The sequence below is a fragment of the Stylophora pistillata genome, chromosome 8 (genome assembly GCF_964205215.1).
Source record: "Stylophora pistillata chromosome 8, jaStyPist1.2, whole genome shotgun sequence".
Classification (NCBI taxonomy): domain Eukaryota; kingdom Metazoa; phylum Cnidaria; class Anthozoa; order Scleractinia; family Pocilloporidae; genus Stylophora; species Stylophora pistillata.
The window spans coordinates 1,556,162-1,576,256 of record NC_142526.1 but is presented as its reverse complement, the minus strand read 5'-3'; the positions used below and the strand labels follow the sequence as shown (position 1 = coordinate 1,576,256).

At 36.3% G+C, this 20,095-nt stretch overlaps 1 protein-coding gene across 3 annotated transcripts; it reads right to left on the bottom strand.

Moving 5' to 3' along the window:
* Positions 1-4,711: 4,711 nt before the first annotated feature.
* LOC111345942 (uncharacterized) lies at positions 4,712-18,763 on the bottom strand. 3 transcript variants are annotated; one of them, XM_088730847.1, is made up of 10 exons: positions 18,353-18,763; positions 14,545-14,575; positions 13,657-13,968; positions 11,853-12,008; positions 11,612-11,734; positions 11,110-11,235; positions 10,078-10,334; positions 8,520-8,634; positions 8,111-8,430; positions 4,712-7,612 (listed from the first exon to the last, which is right to left on the bottom strand). In XM_088730847.1, the coding sequence occupies exons 3-10, from the start codon at positions 13,961-13,963 to the stop codon at positions 7,424-7,426; spliced, it is 1,593 nt and encodes a 530-aa protein (XP_088586973.1). In that variant the 5' UTR covers positions 13,964-13,968; positions 14,545-14,575; positions 18,353-18,763; the 3' UTR covers positions 4,712-7,423. The 3 variants fall into 3 exon arrangements, with proteins under 3 accessions (XP_088586973.1, XP_088586974.1, XP_022808970.2); XM_088730848.1 differs by lacking the exons at positions 14,545-14,575; positions 18,353-18,763 and adding an exon at positions 14,371-14,517; XM_022953235.2 differs by lacking the exons at positions 14,545-14,575; positions 18,353-18,763 and adding an exon at positions 14,371-14,517 and having other exon boundaries at positions 13,657-13,894.
* Positions 18,764-20,095: the final 1,332 nt, after the last annotated feature.

The following is a 20,095-nucleotide window of genomic DNA, read 5'->3' as shown; positions in this document are numbered from 1 at the left end:
GACTCTGTAATTTTCTTCTTTATTCTCTCTCTTGTTCCACTGCTTATTTCTACTACTTTCAGCAAGGAGTGCTCCAGTATTAAATAAAAAAATCACAGACATGTTTGGGTTAGCTAACCGTGAGAACTTCCAAAACAGGATGTTCAGTGTGGGTAAAACTCAAGGTCAGTTTTACCAACTCAAACATGACCACCTAGCAAACTAGTTATCTTCAACCATAACAAGGGATTAAAATGTCTAGCACGGTAAGTGCTGAGCCACGTTCAAGCACACTAAAAATAAATGATCAAAACTATAGATTCATCAAAATAGCACGCAGGGGCGAAAAGGCGAGACTTAATAAAAGAAAAGGTAAACCAGAAAAAATGCTTGAAATATCGAGCCTTGAAAACGCTCTACAACATATTGTAGTTGTAGCTTTGGCATGTGATTTCTTGTTTACATTGGATATCACAGATATGAGGAGCTGATGCTGACATCCTTTTTAGGACGAACTTTTCAAGTCTCATCCCTTGAAAGTTCATCTCCATCTTGCACTGTTCATTAGCAAATACGCAGTTCACGACAAAAACTAAGATGAAGAAACAAAAATTGGGCCATAGTATCTTTCCTTTAAGAGTAGTAATTCAGTGGTTCGTGCGTCAGTATACGTCTATAAAGAGATCAAGCATACTGTGAGTTTAGAGAAAACGAAAGATGGATCAGAGTGCCCTTTGGCTCGAGCTTCTTGTTTCGCTGTTGCCTTGTATGAAAAATTGAGAATGTTCTATGCAAGCAATTGCTACACTACCAAACAATTACCGATAAAACAAATAGAGGGTGTCACAGAGATATCCACTTTCTCTCTTATGCAGTTCACGACAAAAAGTAAGATGAAGAAACAAAAATTGGGCCATAGCATCTTTCCTGTAAGAATAATAATTCAGTGGTTCGTGCGTAAGTATATGTCTATGAAGAGATCAAGCATACTGTGAGTTTAATAATAATTCAGTGGTTCGTGCGTCAGTATAAGTCAATAAAGAGATCAAGCATACTGTGAGTTTACAGAAAACGAAAGGTGGATCAGAGCGCCCTTTGGCTCAAGCTTCTTGTTTCGCTGTTGCACTGTATGAAAATTTGAGAATGTTCTATGCAAACAATTGCTACACTACCGAACAATTACCGGTAAAACATAAAAAGTTGTCACAGAGAATATACTTTTTCTCTTTATTTGTCGGTTGTTAACATTATTAACTGTTCAAGCGATTGTTGTGCAGAGATTGTCGTGAGATTGAAGCATATGAATGGCTCATAATAAAATCATGTCTGGGTTTCCCACCATTTTTCCTCGACTTCATATCAAAACTGAAGACAAGAAAGGTCTCCTACCTTTAAAGAGGATACTAACACTCAGCCGTTTGGAGTGTTCTTTAATGCTGACTACCATCCGGTAAGTTTATATCTCAAAGTTGTTGGTTGTCGTTATACCGCTATAGTTTAAATCTAGAAAAACTACGAATATATACTTGAATCATTTTCCTCTGCCTTACTAAAAGGCAAGCCCGACAGCTTGAGCCTCTGCTTTTTGGGAAACTGTAATGAGTACAATATAGCTTGGATTAATACTAATATGATTGTGAATTTTAAAAGGTAACGCCAGGTGAATGAAGATTTGACAGAAGCCCGGAATCCCAAATGAAGATTTGACAGAAGCCCGGAATCCCACGGACTTGAAATATCATGCCTTTCCGGGTAGGTGTTCAACATCCATTATGATATTTGACAGCACAAAAAATTGTTTCTTTTCAAGAGGCTTTGTTTTCTTCTACTCTTGGGACGCATTCGGAGACATTTTTTGTTATTTCATTCTTCACAGACGTACTGAGTTTCAATACAAAGAGAAATTTATTTAGAAATTTAGAACAGTTAATAAGTACTTTTTTGACCGGGGCTTGGTTAACTCTCGTACATTTTCCTAGCTACAAATTATCATTACTTTTCCCTGATCATATTTTAGAGAGCGAACTCTTGTATTTTTTTATTCTTGAGCAAAAATAAGCATCGAAAATGATGAACACTCGGTTGAGGCCATCCTCGGAGACCCAGGGGCTGTGGGTCGATTTCAAGTTAGGGCATGAAGAGCCCCTGGGTCTCCGAGGATGGGTTAAGGCCTCCTTAAATAATTTATGATTATCTGTTTGATGCCTAAACTTTGTTTTGTCATGGTTTATTCTTTTAGAAGTTGGCAGAAATGGCTACAAAACATGATTGCAATCTTGCATATTCATATACTTTTTCTAGAATGTTTGGGACGATGCTGCTTTGATTAATAACAAGGTGATGAATAACTTCAATAGGCCCGCTCAACAGTAGACGCTAAACTTACCAGCCCAATTACACGTCCACTGGGAGTTCTTAACTTCTAAGGGCAACATCATTATCTTGGCGAGAATTCTCCAAATATTTAAGCTTAATGATTCTGAGTTAGTCGCATGATTCTTCGTACTCAGATCATTCGGGATAAGTTTAGATTGACGATTATGTAATACCACGACGTCATAAACTGTTAATAGGCTCATAAAAAAGGTCACCTGAAGCCCCTTTGGAAATTGAAAACACTATTAGCTTTACAATTCTGCATTCACAATAGGAGTTACGGATCTGCTTTTCCAAGGAACCCTTAAAAGATATCAATTAACGACCATGACCTTTCTTAGTGTCTTCTTTAGTAAAATTAACACCCTTCCCGACTGTGGCCGGGAACTTTTAAGCATTTTTTGTGAGTCTAGCAACACTGTGAAATTTTTATATATCTGAGAAATGTGTGTGCAAAATAATATATTCTTATCTTTGGCATTTCCTCTGGGAGAATAAGTCACATTTGTAGGAGAGTAATAGATTTCTTTCTGCCCACGACCTCTATTAGCGCGTTCATTAATAAAATTCAAAACCTTTAAGGTCCATCCCGATTGTGCTCGGCAACTTTTAAGCAACTTATGGCGTTTAGAGATACTTCCTTCGACTTTAGATGCATCGAGAAATTCTTGTTTATCTGAGAAATTATGGCGCAAGATAAAGGCTAAGACCACATATCAAGCACGAAAAAGCCGACGATTTCATAGAAAACTTCAATTGATATAAACTCCTAGATTGTCTATCAACACATAACTTGTCATTTGACATCGTTTCTTGTGACAAGTTGCCAAATGAAGCATGTGTTTTGTCCCGTTAGATTTAAGCTATGAATATTCTTAAATTTAGCTCATATTTACGTGAAACTCTTTGAAGCTAAGTTTCAAGCTGTTTTTCTTGAGTGATATGAGTGATTATTACTTATTATTTCACTTAAAAAAAAATTAAGAAATCTAGAATGTGGAATACAGATTACAAATATGAGAGTTTCATAATTCGAATTCAAGAAAAAATGGTTGCTAACACGAGGCAGATGGAAAATTACTGAGGGATTACTTTAGGAATGAAAAGAAATTAACTTTCATTTGTAAATGGTTTCGTGTGTGATTTTCTCTATTCTAATTAACTTTTTCTCTTTACCAACAGACACTGTGTTCACAGGTTCAGAGTAAGCATTTCTGAAGAACATTTAAATTGCAAATTTTAATGTGGTATTTGAAGGTTAAAACCAAGCTATTTTGTCAGCAACGTAAAATAATATTTATATCAAAAGAGAGTTATTGGATATCTCTTTACGAGAGAGAGTTTGTTACTAAATAATATGTTAATGAATTTTAAAGTGCTTGGATGGGTTTCCTCCGGCGACTCATTGATCTTACACTCGGAATAAGGGCGCCTCATTATAGAGTAAGAATTACTTCTCAAGTTAAGGATGACTTCTGTGTGTGGCTCAATGTTTTAGAGGAATTTAACGGGAAATCAATGTTTGTTGACGATATCTGGTTAAACTCCCACAAGCTGCAGCTTTACACTGACTCAGCAGGCTCCCTTGGTTTTGGTGCTATATTTGGCAATCATTGGTGCTATGGTCAGTGGCCATATGAGTGGCTAGGAAGAAACATTGCCTTCCTCGAATTTTACTCCATTGTCCTAAGCTTGTACCTTTGGGGAAGAGAGATGCAGAACCGTTGTATTCTCTTCTTCACAGACAATGGGGCTCTCGTCCATGTTATAGACAATCAATCTTGCCAGGATAAGCCACTTATATCCTTTGTCCGCAGATTATTTGCTATTTGCCTTACTCACAACATTCTTTTTAGAGCCAAGCACATTCCTGGGGTCAGCAATATCTTAGCCGACAGTTTGTCTCGTTTCCAGGTGCAACAATTCAAGAACCTTGCTCCAACCCACATGGATTCAATGCCAACAGCAATCCCCCCACACCTTCAGCCACAACATTGGCAAGGATAGTTAAAGATCTTGTGCATTCTAGCCTACAGCCGTCTTCGTTTTCCACATATAGGAGGGCATGGTCTTTTTTTCCCCAGTTCTATGGCCTGGTCTTTCCTTGCAGCACTCTACATTGTTTCCCAATATCACCCTCTGTTTTAGCCTTGTTCATTGCTTATCTACATGACAAACAATATTTGTCTTCAACCGTCAATACCTATGTCAGCTTTAGGTTACTCCCATAACCTAGTGGGTTTGGAGGACCCTACAAAAGTTTTCTTTATTGTACAAATGCTCAATGGATATGGTAAGAAAGGGTTACTTACATTTAACAACTTTTTACATATTTTCACTTCATCTTCTAGCAGGGGCAGAAACGAGTTATTTGTTTATTTCAGTTGACAACTTTGTGAGTTATGTGTTCATTACATTTTACAACTTTATATTGTATATTTCAAATTCACTTTCTAGCAAGGGCAGAAGAGAGTTATGCGTTAATTACATTTTACAACTTTATATTGTATATTTTAACTTCACTTTCTTGCAAGGGCAGAAGTGAGTTATATGCTTATGTCTCAGAACTTATAAGGATGGTTTCATTCTGCCTGGAGGGGAAGCTGCAACTCCTTTTCCAGATGCACTTGGCGTTTGTTTGTTCCTCACCTTTCTTGGGCCAAATTCAAGCAAGTTCAACTTTTAATGTTGTTACTGGATTGAACTTATTTTACTTATTAAACTGGCTTTGGGTTTTTACCCATAATCCTTCACGTTCAACTTTGGCTTGCTTATTGACGCGTGGCCCAGCAAACAGAGCTCATGCAAAGCAGCATGACCAGCACTTACTTCCAAGCGGGTAGTTATAAGATGAGCATAATAAATTTTTAAGTGCTTCTGTATAATAACCGAAGATTAAGCATTGCAAGAGTCAAATAAAACATCCATATTCCACTATTTTGAAACCTGGTTTGGATGCAGTTACTCAAAAATGACTTCAACATCTAATCCTGAACAGAATCTACTAAGAAATTTTACAGATGTGGCTTTTGCAAGCAAATATTAAGAAAAGTAAACATAACGCGATTGCTACAACCTCGGACAAAACCTGTTGAGACACATTACAAAAGTACCTATGTTTTTGCACTCACCCTGACAAAAATGCTTACCGTCGCAAATTCAAAGATTATTCCCCCCTCCCCTATTGCAATGTTGTTTGCAGTAACACAAGAAATGCATGCACGAGTTGTTAAGCCCCAATAACATTGTACCAGGGGTGGGGAGGGCGGCAGGTTTGTTCCTTTTGGAAACGATTGTTGCATGGCGGGAAATTAAAAATTGCATTGAGATGTCTCAACGGTTTTTTCCGGGGTTGTAGCATCTAAGGCAATCGACTATCCTCATCATAGCAGCAAACCGATAATAATAATAATAATAATAATAATAATAATAATAATAATAATAATAATAATAATAATGTGCGGGAGGTCGTAAGTTCAAATACGGCCGGACCAACACTCAGGGTCTTTAATTAACTGAGAAGAAAGTGCTGCCTTTGCAATAATATCTGCAAGTGGTTAGACTTTCTAGTCTTCTCGGATAGGGAAGATAAATAGAGGTCCCGTCTCCTGCAGGGTTGGGTAATTTCCCACACACGAGATTACTGTGTGATAGATGTCCTCCCCAGGGTGGGATGGGTGGGTAAAAAAAAGGGTTAGGTGTCACTTGGAACGAAATTTCTGTTCCTTTCTCCTGCCATTCCTGTGGCGAACAAATTAAACTAAACTAAACTAAGCTAATAATGATAATAATAATAATAATAATAATAATAATGATATAGTTAATGGGCTACGCTCATGCGCTCCGTCATACTATTGTTACTATATATAGCATACAAAAGTTTTAAACTGCATAATAATAATAATAATAACAATAATAATAATAATAACAATAATAATAATAATAACAATAATAATAATAACAATAATAATAATAATAATAATAATAAAAATATGGCGGCAAGTAGGTCGGACGTTATACCTTGGCGCCCGCTAGATTAAGTGTTTGTACTGAAAGCAAGCCAAGCTTGAGCACTAAACGCAGTTTAAAAGTTAATTAACGTTAACCTGCATTTATCGCTGGATAAAAAAGGCAAGCTACTGTCTCGAAGCAAGTATTTTATCGAATTTTAGTTTTAAGTCTTTAGTGTCAAGTACGTTAAACATTGCAAGGACTTTTTAAGATCATAACATGAACAGTAAAACTACAAAAAAAAAATTTTGAATGGTTGAACATTATAAGAACATCATATAAGCATGAAGTTTATTCCCACGCATGGATATTAATTTGAAGGATATTTTTAAATGTTGAAGGAAATTTAAATATTGAGTTCTGTATATTAGAAGATTACTCGATTTATTTTGAGAATTAAGTTTATAAGTTTTACAGCAATCTTATTCACAGAACGTGACTTAGTTGTTGTTATGTATATTGATGATAGATTGTAAATTAGCGATGTCATACTAGCATTAGGTGTATCTTAAATGATTTTCGCTGCTACCAAATAGGTTTTTATATTTTTTATAAGTGCAACGATGTGTAGTTTCACAGGTTACGCCGTGCGCCCTATGAAACTTTCTTTTCCTGGCATGCTGAAGTTCAATAAACTGCGTCATGATATACGTTAATTGAAGCTCCTCCTTAGGGGCTTTTCAGCCACAATGTACACTAAGAGCTTATAATAATAATAATAATAATAATAATAATAATAATAATAGTAATAATAATAATAACAATAATAAATGAAAATGTTTATATAGCACCTATCCTTTTTCAGTGCTATGAGCTTAAAAATCCCCACTGGCAGGAGGCAGACCAGTGAGACATAACGATTGTATTGTATAATTATAGCCCTCTCAGTCACGTACATAAAATTGTTTCATAATGCTTTTCTACTGTTGACCAAAAACACAGTGATTGTGCCTATCTATGCCAGCACAAAGCAAGTACTATACTACGTCAAAGGCTGCTTCACCCTACTTTCAAGGTGACTTGAGTTGATAACTTAGTTTTTAATGCCACTTTCTCTTCATTTTTTCTCTTCTAAATCGTGAGGACAAATGATATCTCCTTTAAGGTCATCGAAGTTGATGTGAGCCCAACTACCAGAACTCTCATCTACAAGTCTGACTTGCGCGTATTGACCAATATACTCCTCTACGTCCCAGCTCTTACGGTACATATTCTCCCGACAGTTTCCTGTCTCATTTCTGACGACCTAAACGTAACGACAAACATAAAAAGTTTTTAAACCTTTGTTTTGACGATTGCTGATTAATGCACTTGCAATGCTTTGAACTTGGGGAAAAACTATATCTTCGAAGGAGGGTGAGCTAAAGACTAAAAAGGTTATGCAGTGTCAGACGCGAAATTGGTTATCTCGCAGACTCTTCCCTAAGTAAGCTCAACATAAGCAATTTCTAAGTCAAAAAATATTTCAAAAGTAAAACCAAACATTTTCGACATTTATTTGTTAGAAGGGTTATCATCACTTACGCAGATGGTGACCAAGGGTCAATAATGTTTAGATTTTACTTTTTAGATATATTATCCCTCTAAATATCTCATTTTAAACCGAAGCGAACTTTATGGATATCACGAGGCTCAAAACGGTTTAGCAGTTTTGAAAGACCAAATCTCTGATACCTTGATCAATGCACCTAAGCTGTTTTAAAGGAATCAAAGGACACATAATGATCAAAGTGAATAATCTCACCTGGTTGTTGATAATAAGCTCCGCACGAACTTCATTTACTTTACATCCTCCACCAATGAGAAACGAGATATTCTTTCCGATGATACGAAAACAAGGCGAAGTGAGAGTTCCATGGGGTTGGTCGGCTCCATCTGGATGCTGTCCCCCGGCGGGAACGCTTTCATTTGGCCGTTTCTCAGCTCCCCCTACCCACCAGTCCCCTTGAAGCTGGGCGCTTTTACTGCGTGCGAATGGATTATCACCAAATGTTGGCTGGTAAATGAAAGCTCTGCCGGTCATTTTCCACCCACCGATTCCATCTTCAAAGTCAAAGCTGCAGGCTACATTAAAAAAAAAAAAACCGAAATCTTTTATTCCCCTGATTATCATTCGGTGTTAATTCCACTCTACGGTTTTATTATTTAATTACCCTTCTTGCAGTATACACCAGTAAATCCTAAAGGACATTTACAACGAAATCCTTTATCAGTGTATCCAGCTTGACATGTGCCATTGTTGAAACAGGGACTGCTGCTGCAGGGATTCTGTTCAAGACAAAATGTTGAAGACAAAATCATAGTTTAGCTTACTTTCACGGGGTTATCATGTAATCTCAAATGAACACATTCTTGCTGGAACGATACCTTCTTGAGCTTTTTTTTATAAATTAAGAGAAGACAAGAACTAATTACACTTTATCAGTCATTAAATAATGGTAATTGAACTGAGCGGAGTGCAATTTGGGCTGAAATCATACGCGTTATTTCAAAATCGAACGAGCGCGCAGCGCGAGTTCGATTTGAAATCACAAGTATGATTTCAGACCAAAATTGCACGACACAAGGTTCAATTACCACTTTATTACATCCATTTTGAAATCGCCCAAATACAGGACTAGGTCAATTCAAATATTTTACTGATGCAGTACTGAACCGGGAACGCTTTTACATCTTATTTTTTATGCAAAACAGAAAGACTTTGACGTCATGTGTCAAAAACTCAGTCAAGCGTAAAATGTGCGATTTAGAGCAAAAGACGGTGCGATTTGTGAATAAATCGCATCAATTAGAGCCAATCAGATTATAGGGACCACCAGTGATTTCAAAATGGATGTAATAAACCAGTAAAATATATCAATCGCGGTACTCGATTTTGAGTGGGTCCCTTTATTTAAGCCACGGGTATGTTGTTGTTTCATTTTTTTTAACATTTTTTCTATAACATCAAGAAAAGGTTAGATATTCAAGTCTTCTCGGATAGGGACGAAGAAATGGAGGTCCCGTCTCCTGTAAGGTTAGGGGCAGGAGATGTTAATTTCCCACGCACGAGATTACTGTGTGATGGATGTCCTCCCCTGGGCTGGGATGGGTGGGTTTACTGGGCCGGCAGTAATCGAGGCAAGCTGTTGCGTTGTCCCCGCTTATCGGCGAAGCTAATAAACTAAACTATAAACTAAACTATGACCCCACTTCTGTATCTTAGCTTTGGTATTCTCCCTTCAGGTGACACCTCATAAGTAAATAAAAGTTGTCAAAGGATTTTTTTATTGAGATTTTCTTTGAAAGGTCTCCACCAATCTCTGTTTCTAGAACTACCATACGAAGGAAAGCTCACCAAAGAGATAGATAGGCCAATCTTGACCTATTTATACCCAAACTAGTACTAATCACGTGGGTTATTTCATAGCTTTACAAAGTATTTCTCGATAGTTTGATAAGTAAACACTTAAAGAAATATCATTTTATAGATAAGTAAACAATCTCTAATGTTTATAACAATCTAATATTAATATTATATATGGAAAAATCTCTCAATTTCATACCATCGAAATCAGGAAAAAACGTTCCTAAGGATACACAATGCAGTACTAAGGAATCATTTCATTTCAATTCAATAAATGCACAAGAATTGCAAGAGTAGTTTAAGAGGTAATCTCTCAAGCTGATCGCCCACAATAATTGTTCATCGTCTAAAAAAAGTCACTTTACCTCGATACTGAGATGGGTGTAACCTTGTTTACTCTGAAGGTCGGACGAGCTTGGACTTTCGTCCGAAGCGTTGTTCAATTCACAAATGTAGTTCCCTCTTTGTGAAAGCCCAACATTTATGGACACACAATTGGGCTCCATATAACACAGCGCACTACAACTGCCTTGATGGGACACCTCTACAAGCCTGGTTGAATGATATTTCATGACTCTGTCCTGTATGGGTTCTTTGAAGATAACGGATCGACATTCTTCACCTATTTGGTTTGGAAATAACAAAACAAGCTCATCAGGCATCTCTGTGATTTTACCGTGCGATTTTTAACGTGCACTGAATCAAGGCGTGAGAATTAGCGGCGGGTTACCCGTCAAAGGGGAAAGCAAACAATTTACATCCCACTTTAAGTCTATTCCAATGGACGCATTTGTTGAGCTGAAAATGTTATGTTCGGAAACCTTGGTGTTCTTTCTTTGTTTCCAATTGATGCAATTGTTAGTTAAGACAATTCGAATATTTTGGCTTAAGAGACTGGCAACTTTTCATGTGTATGTTACTCCCTCTAGCACTTCACCGTCATCCAGACTGTGCACGATTTTTAGAAACAAAAGCCTACCATTGAGTCGATTTTGTCTGAATAGAAGTCACTGACATGAAGAACGACTTACCTGTTTTTGGACAGTAAAGCTGATGGTATCATATCAACTACAAAATTCCAAAGGTTCAAATTGCTTCCTTAACAAATTTGGTTACGATGAGGAAAGACATCAAGGTAGTAAGGTGGGCATCTGGCCAAACACATTTTTGCACCTCGTTATTAGAAATATCAGATTATATCATGGGGCAAATACCAATGGGAAGCTTTTGTTCCGGTTTGGACATCAACACAGTATTAATGTTGCCCTGAAAGTAGGGAGCAGTCATCTGGTCGCTGGGAAAGCTCTCCTTTATTAAGATTGTTCTTCTTTCTCTTCGAGTATAATACTTGGACAGTAACCAAATGTAATGCCTTTTACTGAGCACACGTAACGCACCTGAACAAACACTTCCATCTCCAACTGATCCTTCCTCCTTGCAAGTACAACCATAAGAGCCATTAGTGTTTACACAAGTCGCATTCACACCACAAATGAACCTGTCATTTACACATTCGTCAACATCTACAGGACAAAAGCCAATAAGTAAGCCATGGAAAGACTATCTCAAAGCTCGATGATAGATATCTTCTAGCCAACTTTACAGAAAATTTGTTTTAACTTTTTTTTTCGATGTACAGACGAAAGATACCTGAACATATCTGTCCATTTCCCAAATAGCCTTTCTTGCATGTACAGTTATAAGAGCCATGGATGTTGGTACAATAGGCATTTGCGTCACAAAGATGGCTGCCATTTCTGCATTCATCGATATCAGGGTGAATGTTTGAAAATATAGAAACATCTAAGCATCACACCATGTTCATTATTTATATCTTTCCTTTCAGAGAATAGAAGAACAAATGAAAAAAATGCACAAACCGAAGTAAGTGAATGATACCTATACATTCATGTCCAGTTCCATTGTATCCCTCCTTGCACGTACATTTATACGAGCCATAAGTGTTTGAACAAATTGCATTGGCGTCACAGAGCAAGATATCACTCTTGCATTCATCGATTTCTGGAAGATAAATGGTAAAAATAATGTAGGAATAAACTAGAAATAAATAGAGCTCGTCAAAACATATGAAAGAAAATATTTGACGAAAATAGGCTAAGAGCAGACGAAATGGGCTTACCTCCAGTTCCCAAGCTCATATTACAATACATTAATTGTGTCTTTCCATTACCAGTTGGATTCAGCCAGTACTTATTGCTAATGGCATCTTTTCCCTCACTTGCCTTTATTTCTTGGCAAGATAGTGCTGGTAATTGGAGAATGGAACCCAAAGGTGCTGCAACACATAAAGAATTAAAGAATAAATTCCGTAGACAACTACCTTGCTAATTTCTCAAAAGTTTTCTTCTTGGAAAAGTGAAAAAGTTAAGAGTATGAGCATAGATGTGGTGGACTATTTCCTTTGAAATATTATTTCACATTCTTCGAATAACTGATGATAATAATTTTGACAATATCAAGAACAATGAAAAAATACTCTAGAAAATGCAAATATTACCGGGAAATAGTCTTTAGGAATAACTTTTAGTTTTCTCGCATTTTTCTCACACTTCCATTTTTCTCAAACAACGCAGAAGCAGTTAGATTACTTTACTGGAAAAATCTCACTCAACAGTTGACTTAAATATGGGAGTTTTTAAAAAAAAAACAGTGTCTTTGAGAAAGAAGCAGCTGTCATAGTTGCTCACCATGATAATATATAGGCGTTCAAGTATAATCAAGACAATAGAAACAGTTTATATTTTCTCAGTAAAACGTGAAAATAAGTGTTTTAAGGATAAAAATTGGTCCCGCTTGCTATTTTCTTCCAAAAAATTCCCGCTTGAAGGCTGTTATAGGCAAAAATACTCGCTGTAATCTTGTATCTTGGCTTACGGATTACTTGCATCACCGGACTCGGGTTACAGGTAGTCGATCAGACGAACTGTATGTGAATTGCGGAATTCCACAAGGATCAGTGCTGGGCCCGTGTTTATTTAGTTTGTATACAAATGACATGCTAGACAGCGTTACATCGGGAACACTATACCTGTAAGCTGATGACACCACTGAATTTACTGTATCGGAACAACTGTAGATGAAGTATTCAGCCTTCGGAACAATGCGCTAGACGATATTAACAAATGGTGTGTAGCCAACTAGCTAACACCACTCCCAGAAAAATGCGAAGCAATGCTATTGTATAAGGGATCATTCATTGGACCTTATCCCCTAATTACCATAGGCAAAGCAGAAATTTCGTGGGTAGGTCACACAAGACTGTTAGGGATAACAATAGATCTTAAACTCAAGTGGGCGAAGCATCTCAAAGATCTAAAGAACAGCTTTGTCACCAAACTAAATCTGCTAAAAAAAGTGCTCTTTTCTAACAAGAAAATCACCCCTGGATTTATATTTTAAAGTGATCCTTCCTTCTGTGTCATACGGGATCACCATCTGGGGAAATTGCAATAACGTAGACCATATAAAATCCCTACAAGCACTACATTGTAGAGCTGCAAGGCTAATTTATAACTTGCCATGGGATACGCCATCGAAAACAGTTATGGAAGTTAGCAACTGGTACTCGATATACGATATGTACAAAACAAATCTTGTGAGAGTGTTTTATAGTTAACGACAAAACGTGAAAAGAGTTTTATAGTTAACGACAAAACGCCCCCTTTGATTTCTAATTTAGTTACGTGGAGAGACAGTCGATATAACCTAAGAGGACATAAGAAAGCTATCGTTCCAAGATTTTCAACACAATTCATGAAACTACTGGATACGTTTTCGAGGCGCCGTTCTGTGGAACTTCGTTTCCGATTAGTTAAACGATTCTTATAATCTCAAAAAATGCATCGGAAAAGTGAACCTGGACCCATCATTTAGACTAATATACATTAGTCTAAATATTAGCACTACATCAGATAAATACATACCTCTTCCGTTCAAACGCCTGATATAAAACCAACCAGGGGCCGCGCGAAAGTTTACAGTCCTCGCCTCTTTGGTGCGGTTGTTTAGTTCGCAGATCTCCTTCTTTCTATTGTAATTGTAGCTTTGGCAGGTAATTTCTTGTCCACATCGGATATCACAGATATAGGGAGCTGATGCTGACATCTTTTTAAAGACGAACTTTTCTAGTCTCATGCCTTGAATGTTGATCTCCACCCTGCACTGTTTATTAGGAGATACGGGGTCCATAAAGAAAACGAGGATGAAAAGACATAAACTTGGCCACAGCATTTTTTCTGTAAGAATAATAATTGGTTCATGTGTATCATTGGTTCATACGTTTACAAAGACATCAAGAATACCGTGAGTTTATAAAAAACGCAAGATGCATCAGAGTGCCCTGTGGCACAAGCTTCTTGCCTTGCTGTTGCATTGTATGAAAAACTGGGAATGTTCTATGCAAGCAACTCTAAACTAACAAACAATTTCCGGTAAAACAAAAAAACTTAAGATGTCGCAGATGAAGAGACTCCATTTTTATACGTGTTTGTTTGTTGTTAACATTTTAACTGTTCGAGCGATTGTTGCCTAGAGATTATCGGGAGATTTATGTATTTTTATGGCTCATAATGAAAACGGGTTTCCACTATTTCTCCTCGACTTCACGTCAAAATCTAATGACAAGTAAGGTGTCTTACCTTTAAAAGTATATAAAAACTCAGCCTTTTGGGGTGTTATTTAATGCTGACCACCACTCGGTAAGTTTCTATTTCGAAGTCTTTGGTTGAGTTATAAAGCTATAGTTTAAATCTAAAAAAAACTCCAAACATCCTCGTGAATTCTCTCCCCTGCATTAATGAAAGGATGCTAACCTGACAGCTTGAGCCACAGTTTGTTGGTAAACTGTAATGAATAAAAAATAGCCTCAATTGTCATTGATAATTTTATGATTGTGAATTGTAAATGATATCAGTAGGTGAACGATAATTTGACAGAAGCCCGAGACCCCGTGAACATGAAATATTATGCTTTTCTATTATTATTATTGTTCAATACCCTAGTCATTATCGACGAAACAAAACGTTATTTTGTTTATGAGGCTTTATTTTTTCTACTCTTGGGACGCACACGCAAAAACGTTTTGTTATTGCATTCCCCAAACACGTACCTCACCTATCATTGAAAAACAAAGAGAAATCCAGATTAGAAATATAGAACAAGTAGTACGGTAGATAAATGACCTTTTTGACTATAGCTTGGTCAACTCCAACATTTCTCTCACTACAAATTTTAATTTATCTTTGGTGATCATATTTTTTAGCTTGACAATTTCAACTACTACTTTTCGGTGAACTTTAATGGACAAAACGTCCCTTCTTATTTATGTTGTACGCAAAAAACAGATCGAAAGCGATGAACACTTGTTTAAGACCTCCTGAAATAATCATGAACACCTGTTTCAAGCTTAAACTTTGTTTCGTCTTTTTTTTATTCTTTTAAAGTTGGCGGAAATGGCTAGAAAAACAACGGTCTTGCAATTGCGTATTCACATAGTTTTTCTAGAATTTGTGGTACAATACTATATTGATTAATAACAGGATGTTCAATAATTTACATAAGTCCGCTCAACAGTGGATTCTAAACTTGCCAGCCTTTTATACTTCCACTGGGAGTCGTTAACATTTAGAGCACTATCATTGGCTTTGTTAGAATTCTCCAAATCTTGCCACCTTTGTTTAAGTTGCATGATTCTTTCTACCCAGATAGCTCGCGATCAGTTTATATTGACGGTAATACCAGGACACCATAAATTGTTAACAGGCTAATAAAAAGTTTACTTTAAGCCCCTTTGAAAATCGAAAACACCATTAACTTTAATTATTCTGTATTCACAACAGGAGTTCAAGATCTCTTTTCCCAGAGAACTCTTAATAAATATCAATTAACGACAACAACCTTTTATTAGCGTCTTCATTAGTTAAATTTGATACTTGCAAGGCCTGTCCCGATGAGCAAGGCAACTTTTAACCAACTTTTGGCGTTTAGAACTTTTTGTGAGCGTAGCAAGATCGGGAAATTTTTGCATTTGTATATCTGGATAAATGTTTTCGCAGAATAAATGTTCAGAGAACATATCAATTAAACACGAACAAGTCAACAATTTCATGAGAAGCTACAATTTATGCAAATTTCTTCAATATCTATCAACATTTTGAACACATAACCTGTCATTTGACACCGTTTGGTTCGGCAAGACGCCCGATGAAGCATGTGTTTTGTTCCGTTAGAGTTCAGTTATGAATGTCCTAAAATTTTGCCCATATTTAAGTGAGTCTTTAAAGCTAACTTTCAAACAATTTTCCTTGAGTAATATTAGCAATTTTTGCGAAAAACCAAAAATTAAAACTTTTGATCAACTTATATTTGAAAATATCTAGAAGTTTAGGTAGCAGCTTTAAATATTTTTTTACAAGTTGGGCAGCACCTTTTAGAAATTTTTTGGCAACCTTTTGGGAATTTCATTTAGCAACTTTCCAGCATTTTACGAGCATAATCAGGACATGCCAAATATCTGCCTATTAGGTATCCCTGAGCAACATTTCGTCGGTGTCAAGACCTCGTTTAGTAGTTGTCTATAAATTTTTCTAATTGGCCAATAGATATCCATTTTTAAATATTTGAAAAAGCTTTTTAAACCTCTCAAAGATTCAAAATGAGCTTCGAAAACGGTTTTCTTTTGTTTTGACTTATTCAAAAAATTTGCATTCAGGTGGTGTACACACGTATAAATCTAAATATAGAGGGTCTGGATGGGGTTTAGTGTTAAGTGTTATTTGGCCTTTTCTTTAATGTTTAGTGTTTTAACACTAAACATTTTACAAATTTTAAAAAATTTGTAAAATTTTAATGTTTGGCGTTTTAAGAAAGTTAACTGTTAAGTGTTAAAAGGCATTAAAACAGTGATTTCACTCATTAAGGATAAAAAAAAAGTTTCATAGAGAAGGCAATAAAAGAAACAAAAGAAGAAGAGCCTGCGCGGAACTGACTGAACTGGTCAGCATGCATACTTTGTGCTCATGCACATAAGTTCTTCAGACATTTTGTGGTCAGCGGTTTTTAGCAGACCTCTGTATGCAAAATGGCCACCACGCCCTCATTGGCGGGAGTTGTGGAAGTGTTAGTCAGCTTTTATAGATGTGGCGAGGAAAATGCTTTTGGAAGGCATCGAGGCAGAATTCCAATCGGTAAAGAGCAAAGAAATATAACGGACGCAAAGAAGCGTTTGATCAACTTTCTTGGTATTTCGCAAATGGTCACCTCGTTGGGGATGGGAAATTTCGAGTTGAAACTTTACCGGCTGGCCAGGAATGCCCACGGGAAAACGAAGAATTTACATATCCTTGCGCAACATCAATGGGAAATGGAAGTTCCACTCCTTGCTTCTGACGAAACCCAGAGTGAACTCAATGGTGAGTAGACAACTGTTCTTTCAAATTCATAAAGTGCAGAAAAAAACTTGCAAATTGCAATATTCGCTGGAAAAGCTAAGGTTTTGCTATTTAAACCCAGGTTGTTCTTAATGAAAATAACTGCTATATTGGGTGACTTATACTTATGTTAAAAGACCATAAGCAAGCAAAGGAAAATCAAGATTGTGAAGAGTATAATTTCATCTTTGGAATATTTGTTGTGGTTCAATTTTTTTAAACCAGTTTGATTTTTATTACCCCTTGTTTCTAATGGGGACAAAACATGAAGTTGGCCACATGACCGAGGCTATTGTGAATAATTACTTTGAAGATTATAAATATGAAATACTAAAGTAGATTTTCATCTTTTTCATCTTTTATATAAGTACATGTGATACAGAAGATAATTAATTGGTCAGACAAGAAAATGGTACTTGTACCGAGTGTGAAGGAAACTCCTAAAGAGCCTCTTGGTACTTCAACAAGGTCTTCAGAAGATAAAGATCCAGAAATTGCAATCATAGATAAAGAGCCTGGAGCATCAGATTCCTCGAGAAAGAAAAGTAGGAAAAGAAAACAAGAATGTATGGAAGATAAAAAACTAGTTCTAAATATTTTGAGAGACAATAAAGTTGTGAGAAGTGTATGTCAGCAGCATGAATTAGATGAGCTTCAAGCAGGTAAATCTTAATGAAATGAATGGTTTTTTAATGTCCTAGAGAGTAATAAGTTCTAATTATTGTTGTTGTCATAAGATGTAATTTGTAATATATTTGTAATTCCAACTAATAAATAGCAGACCCATTATGATAAAAGATATGCTGATGGTTTGGTTTAGATGCATCTGTTAGTCTCAAACCTTGCAAAAGCACTATTAGGTATTAAATGAATGAATGAACAAACGAACAAATGAATGAATGAATAAGTTGATGAATTTATGAATATCTATTCTTTAATTAAGACAATTGGGCAAAATATAAAAGAAATGAAAAAGCAGTGAGACATGAAAATGTTCCTTGATTATGAGGTGCAGTATGAACAAAAAAAAAAATGGGAAGTTGGCACATCCATGTTAATTTCATATTGTATTCCAAGATAAGATTATTAGTACAATAACTCTTACAGTAATGATTGACATGTGTTTACTTTTATCTCTCTTAGACTTGGGGAAGCTTGCTGGTAGCACAGCTTGTAATGAGCTGAAATTTACCTGTGGAGTCTGCAAGAAACCATGTTTTGTCAGTGCTAAGTCCAACAGAGGTGTTGTTTATTTCACAGAAACACTTGCTTGAGTCGAAAACTCGACTAACCAGTAAAGGAGAGTTTTTCTGCAAACAGAAAACATGCTTAATACAAACGAAATTACAACATAAACAACTGAAATGAAAACTCACCGTCTGTTCGAGCTTAGGGTTTACAAACATCGACAATACACGGCAACAAAACATTTTTGAAATGAACGCGACGATTTTCCCTTTCAAAGCACATGGGCGATTTCCCGGATGTTTACGTAAACATAGGCCCGCAATGGGAGCTACAAGAACCACCCAAGGGAAGGTCAATTACTTCAAAATCAGTAAGTCCAAACAAGCATTTTTAATTTACTAATATCATAATCGCAGATCACATGATTCAGTATTCAGAATAAGAAAAAATAGTAATTCAGAGCACAGATGGTAACTCTGGTTTTTCTGTTTTCAGCTGAACTTCTAAAAGGCTAACAAATGTTTGTAATTAAGTAGAACTTCCCTTATCATTATTTCAAAAATCCCCAAGGTGAAGAAATGTAAACCTGGGAATACACTGTTGACCTCTGCTGAAAAATTTTCTCTTGTAGCACATTTCAACAAGTGTCAAAGAAGGTACGAGGAAGCTCAGCGGTCAGTGAAAAAAAAAACAAACCCTAGACAGCCTTTGGAAAAAGGAAAAATGTTTAGCACATTCTTCAGCATCAAGCAGCAATTCTATGTCACAAGATGAGCAGGAGGACTTTACTGGTGCTGATGCCATAGAATCAGGCTCTGACAAGTAAAAACCTTACTGAACAATATATTGTTTTATAAAACAACATTTTTGTGAATAAAAATCTAGATTACTATAGAACCTATGCATAGATGTGTCATAACAATATACCAATAAAAATATTTGTTGTACACACAGAGGTTTTTCAACTGTCTCCAAGATCTCAAAACCAATGTCTGTGACCAGCATTTGTAGTACTGCTTCTAGAGTCTTAATGCATAGTTTTTATTGATATTTTGAGCTGAATGAAATAAAATACTTGATGTTTTGTGATTTGATGTTTGCACCTGTGTTTCATGTGAACGAAAAAAATCATAATCTGCCAAAGTATAATTGCATGGCAGTTAGCAAATAGTGGAACACCTTAAAAAATAAATGGGCTTTGTATCACAACACCAGAAATCCATTACAAAGCTTAATATCTGGAGCATTCTCCATTGTTTTTAGACTGTCACAATGTTATATGTGTTCTTCTGTGTCCCCTTTTGAAATGCCTGATACTGTGAACACATTGAACAGTGAACAGAACTGAATATATATGTTGTGAAAATTATCATACATGCATGTGTTTGGAAGAATCCGCAGCCTTGATTCATAACCATAATGAGACTGTCAGTTCATCTACTGAATCATGGGAAAAAGAAAAACCTTGTGCTTTTAATGAAGCTGGCCATGTTGACAAGAAAGATTCAATACAGTATCTAGAGGGTGGTGGGATAAGCGATGCAAACTTGGATGATGACTTGACATGTTTTAACTTGTGAGTGTTTATGTAACTAGAAAGATGGAGGATAAATGACTTATTTGTGTTTGATCCTGTAGTTTCTATTGGCCCCAACTCAAACCTTCTGAGTTTTGTAGTGGTTGCTTACTATTGGGTGGAAAATGTTGTTGCACTATAATTTATGAGAATTGAAAAATTGTTAGCACT

Bases quoted from the DNA above. Each gene is read 5' to 3' on its own strand.
- LOC111345942 (XM_088730847.1), bottom strand. From the start codon at position 13,963: ATGCTGTGGCCAAGTTTATGTCTTTTCATCCTCGTTTTCTTTATGGAC. The intron at 11,735-11,852 runs GTAAGCCCATTT...TTTATCTTCCAG, and splicing joins TATGAGCTTGGGAACTGGAG to AAATCGATGAATGCAAGAGT. The intron at 10,335-11,109 runs GTGCGTTACGTG...CAAACCAAATAG, and splicing joins AGATGGAAGTGTTTGTTCAG to GTGAAGAATGTCGATCCGTT.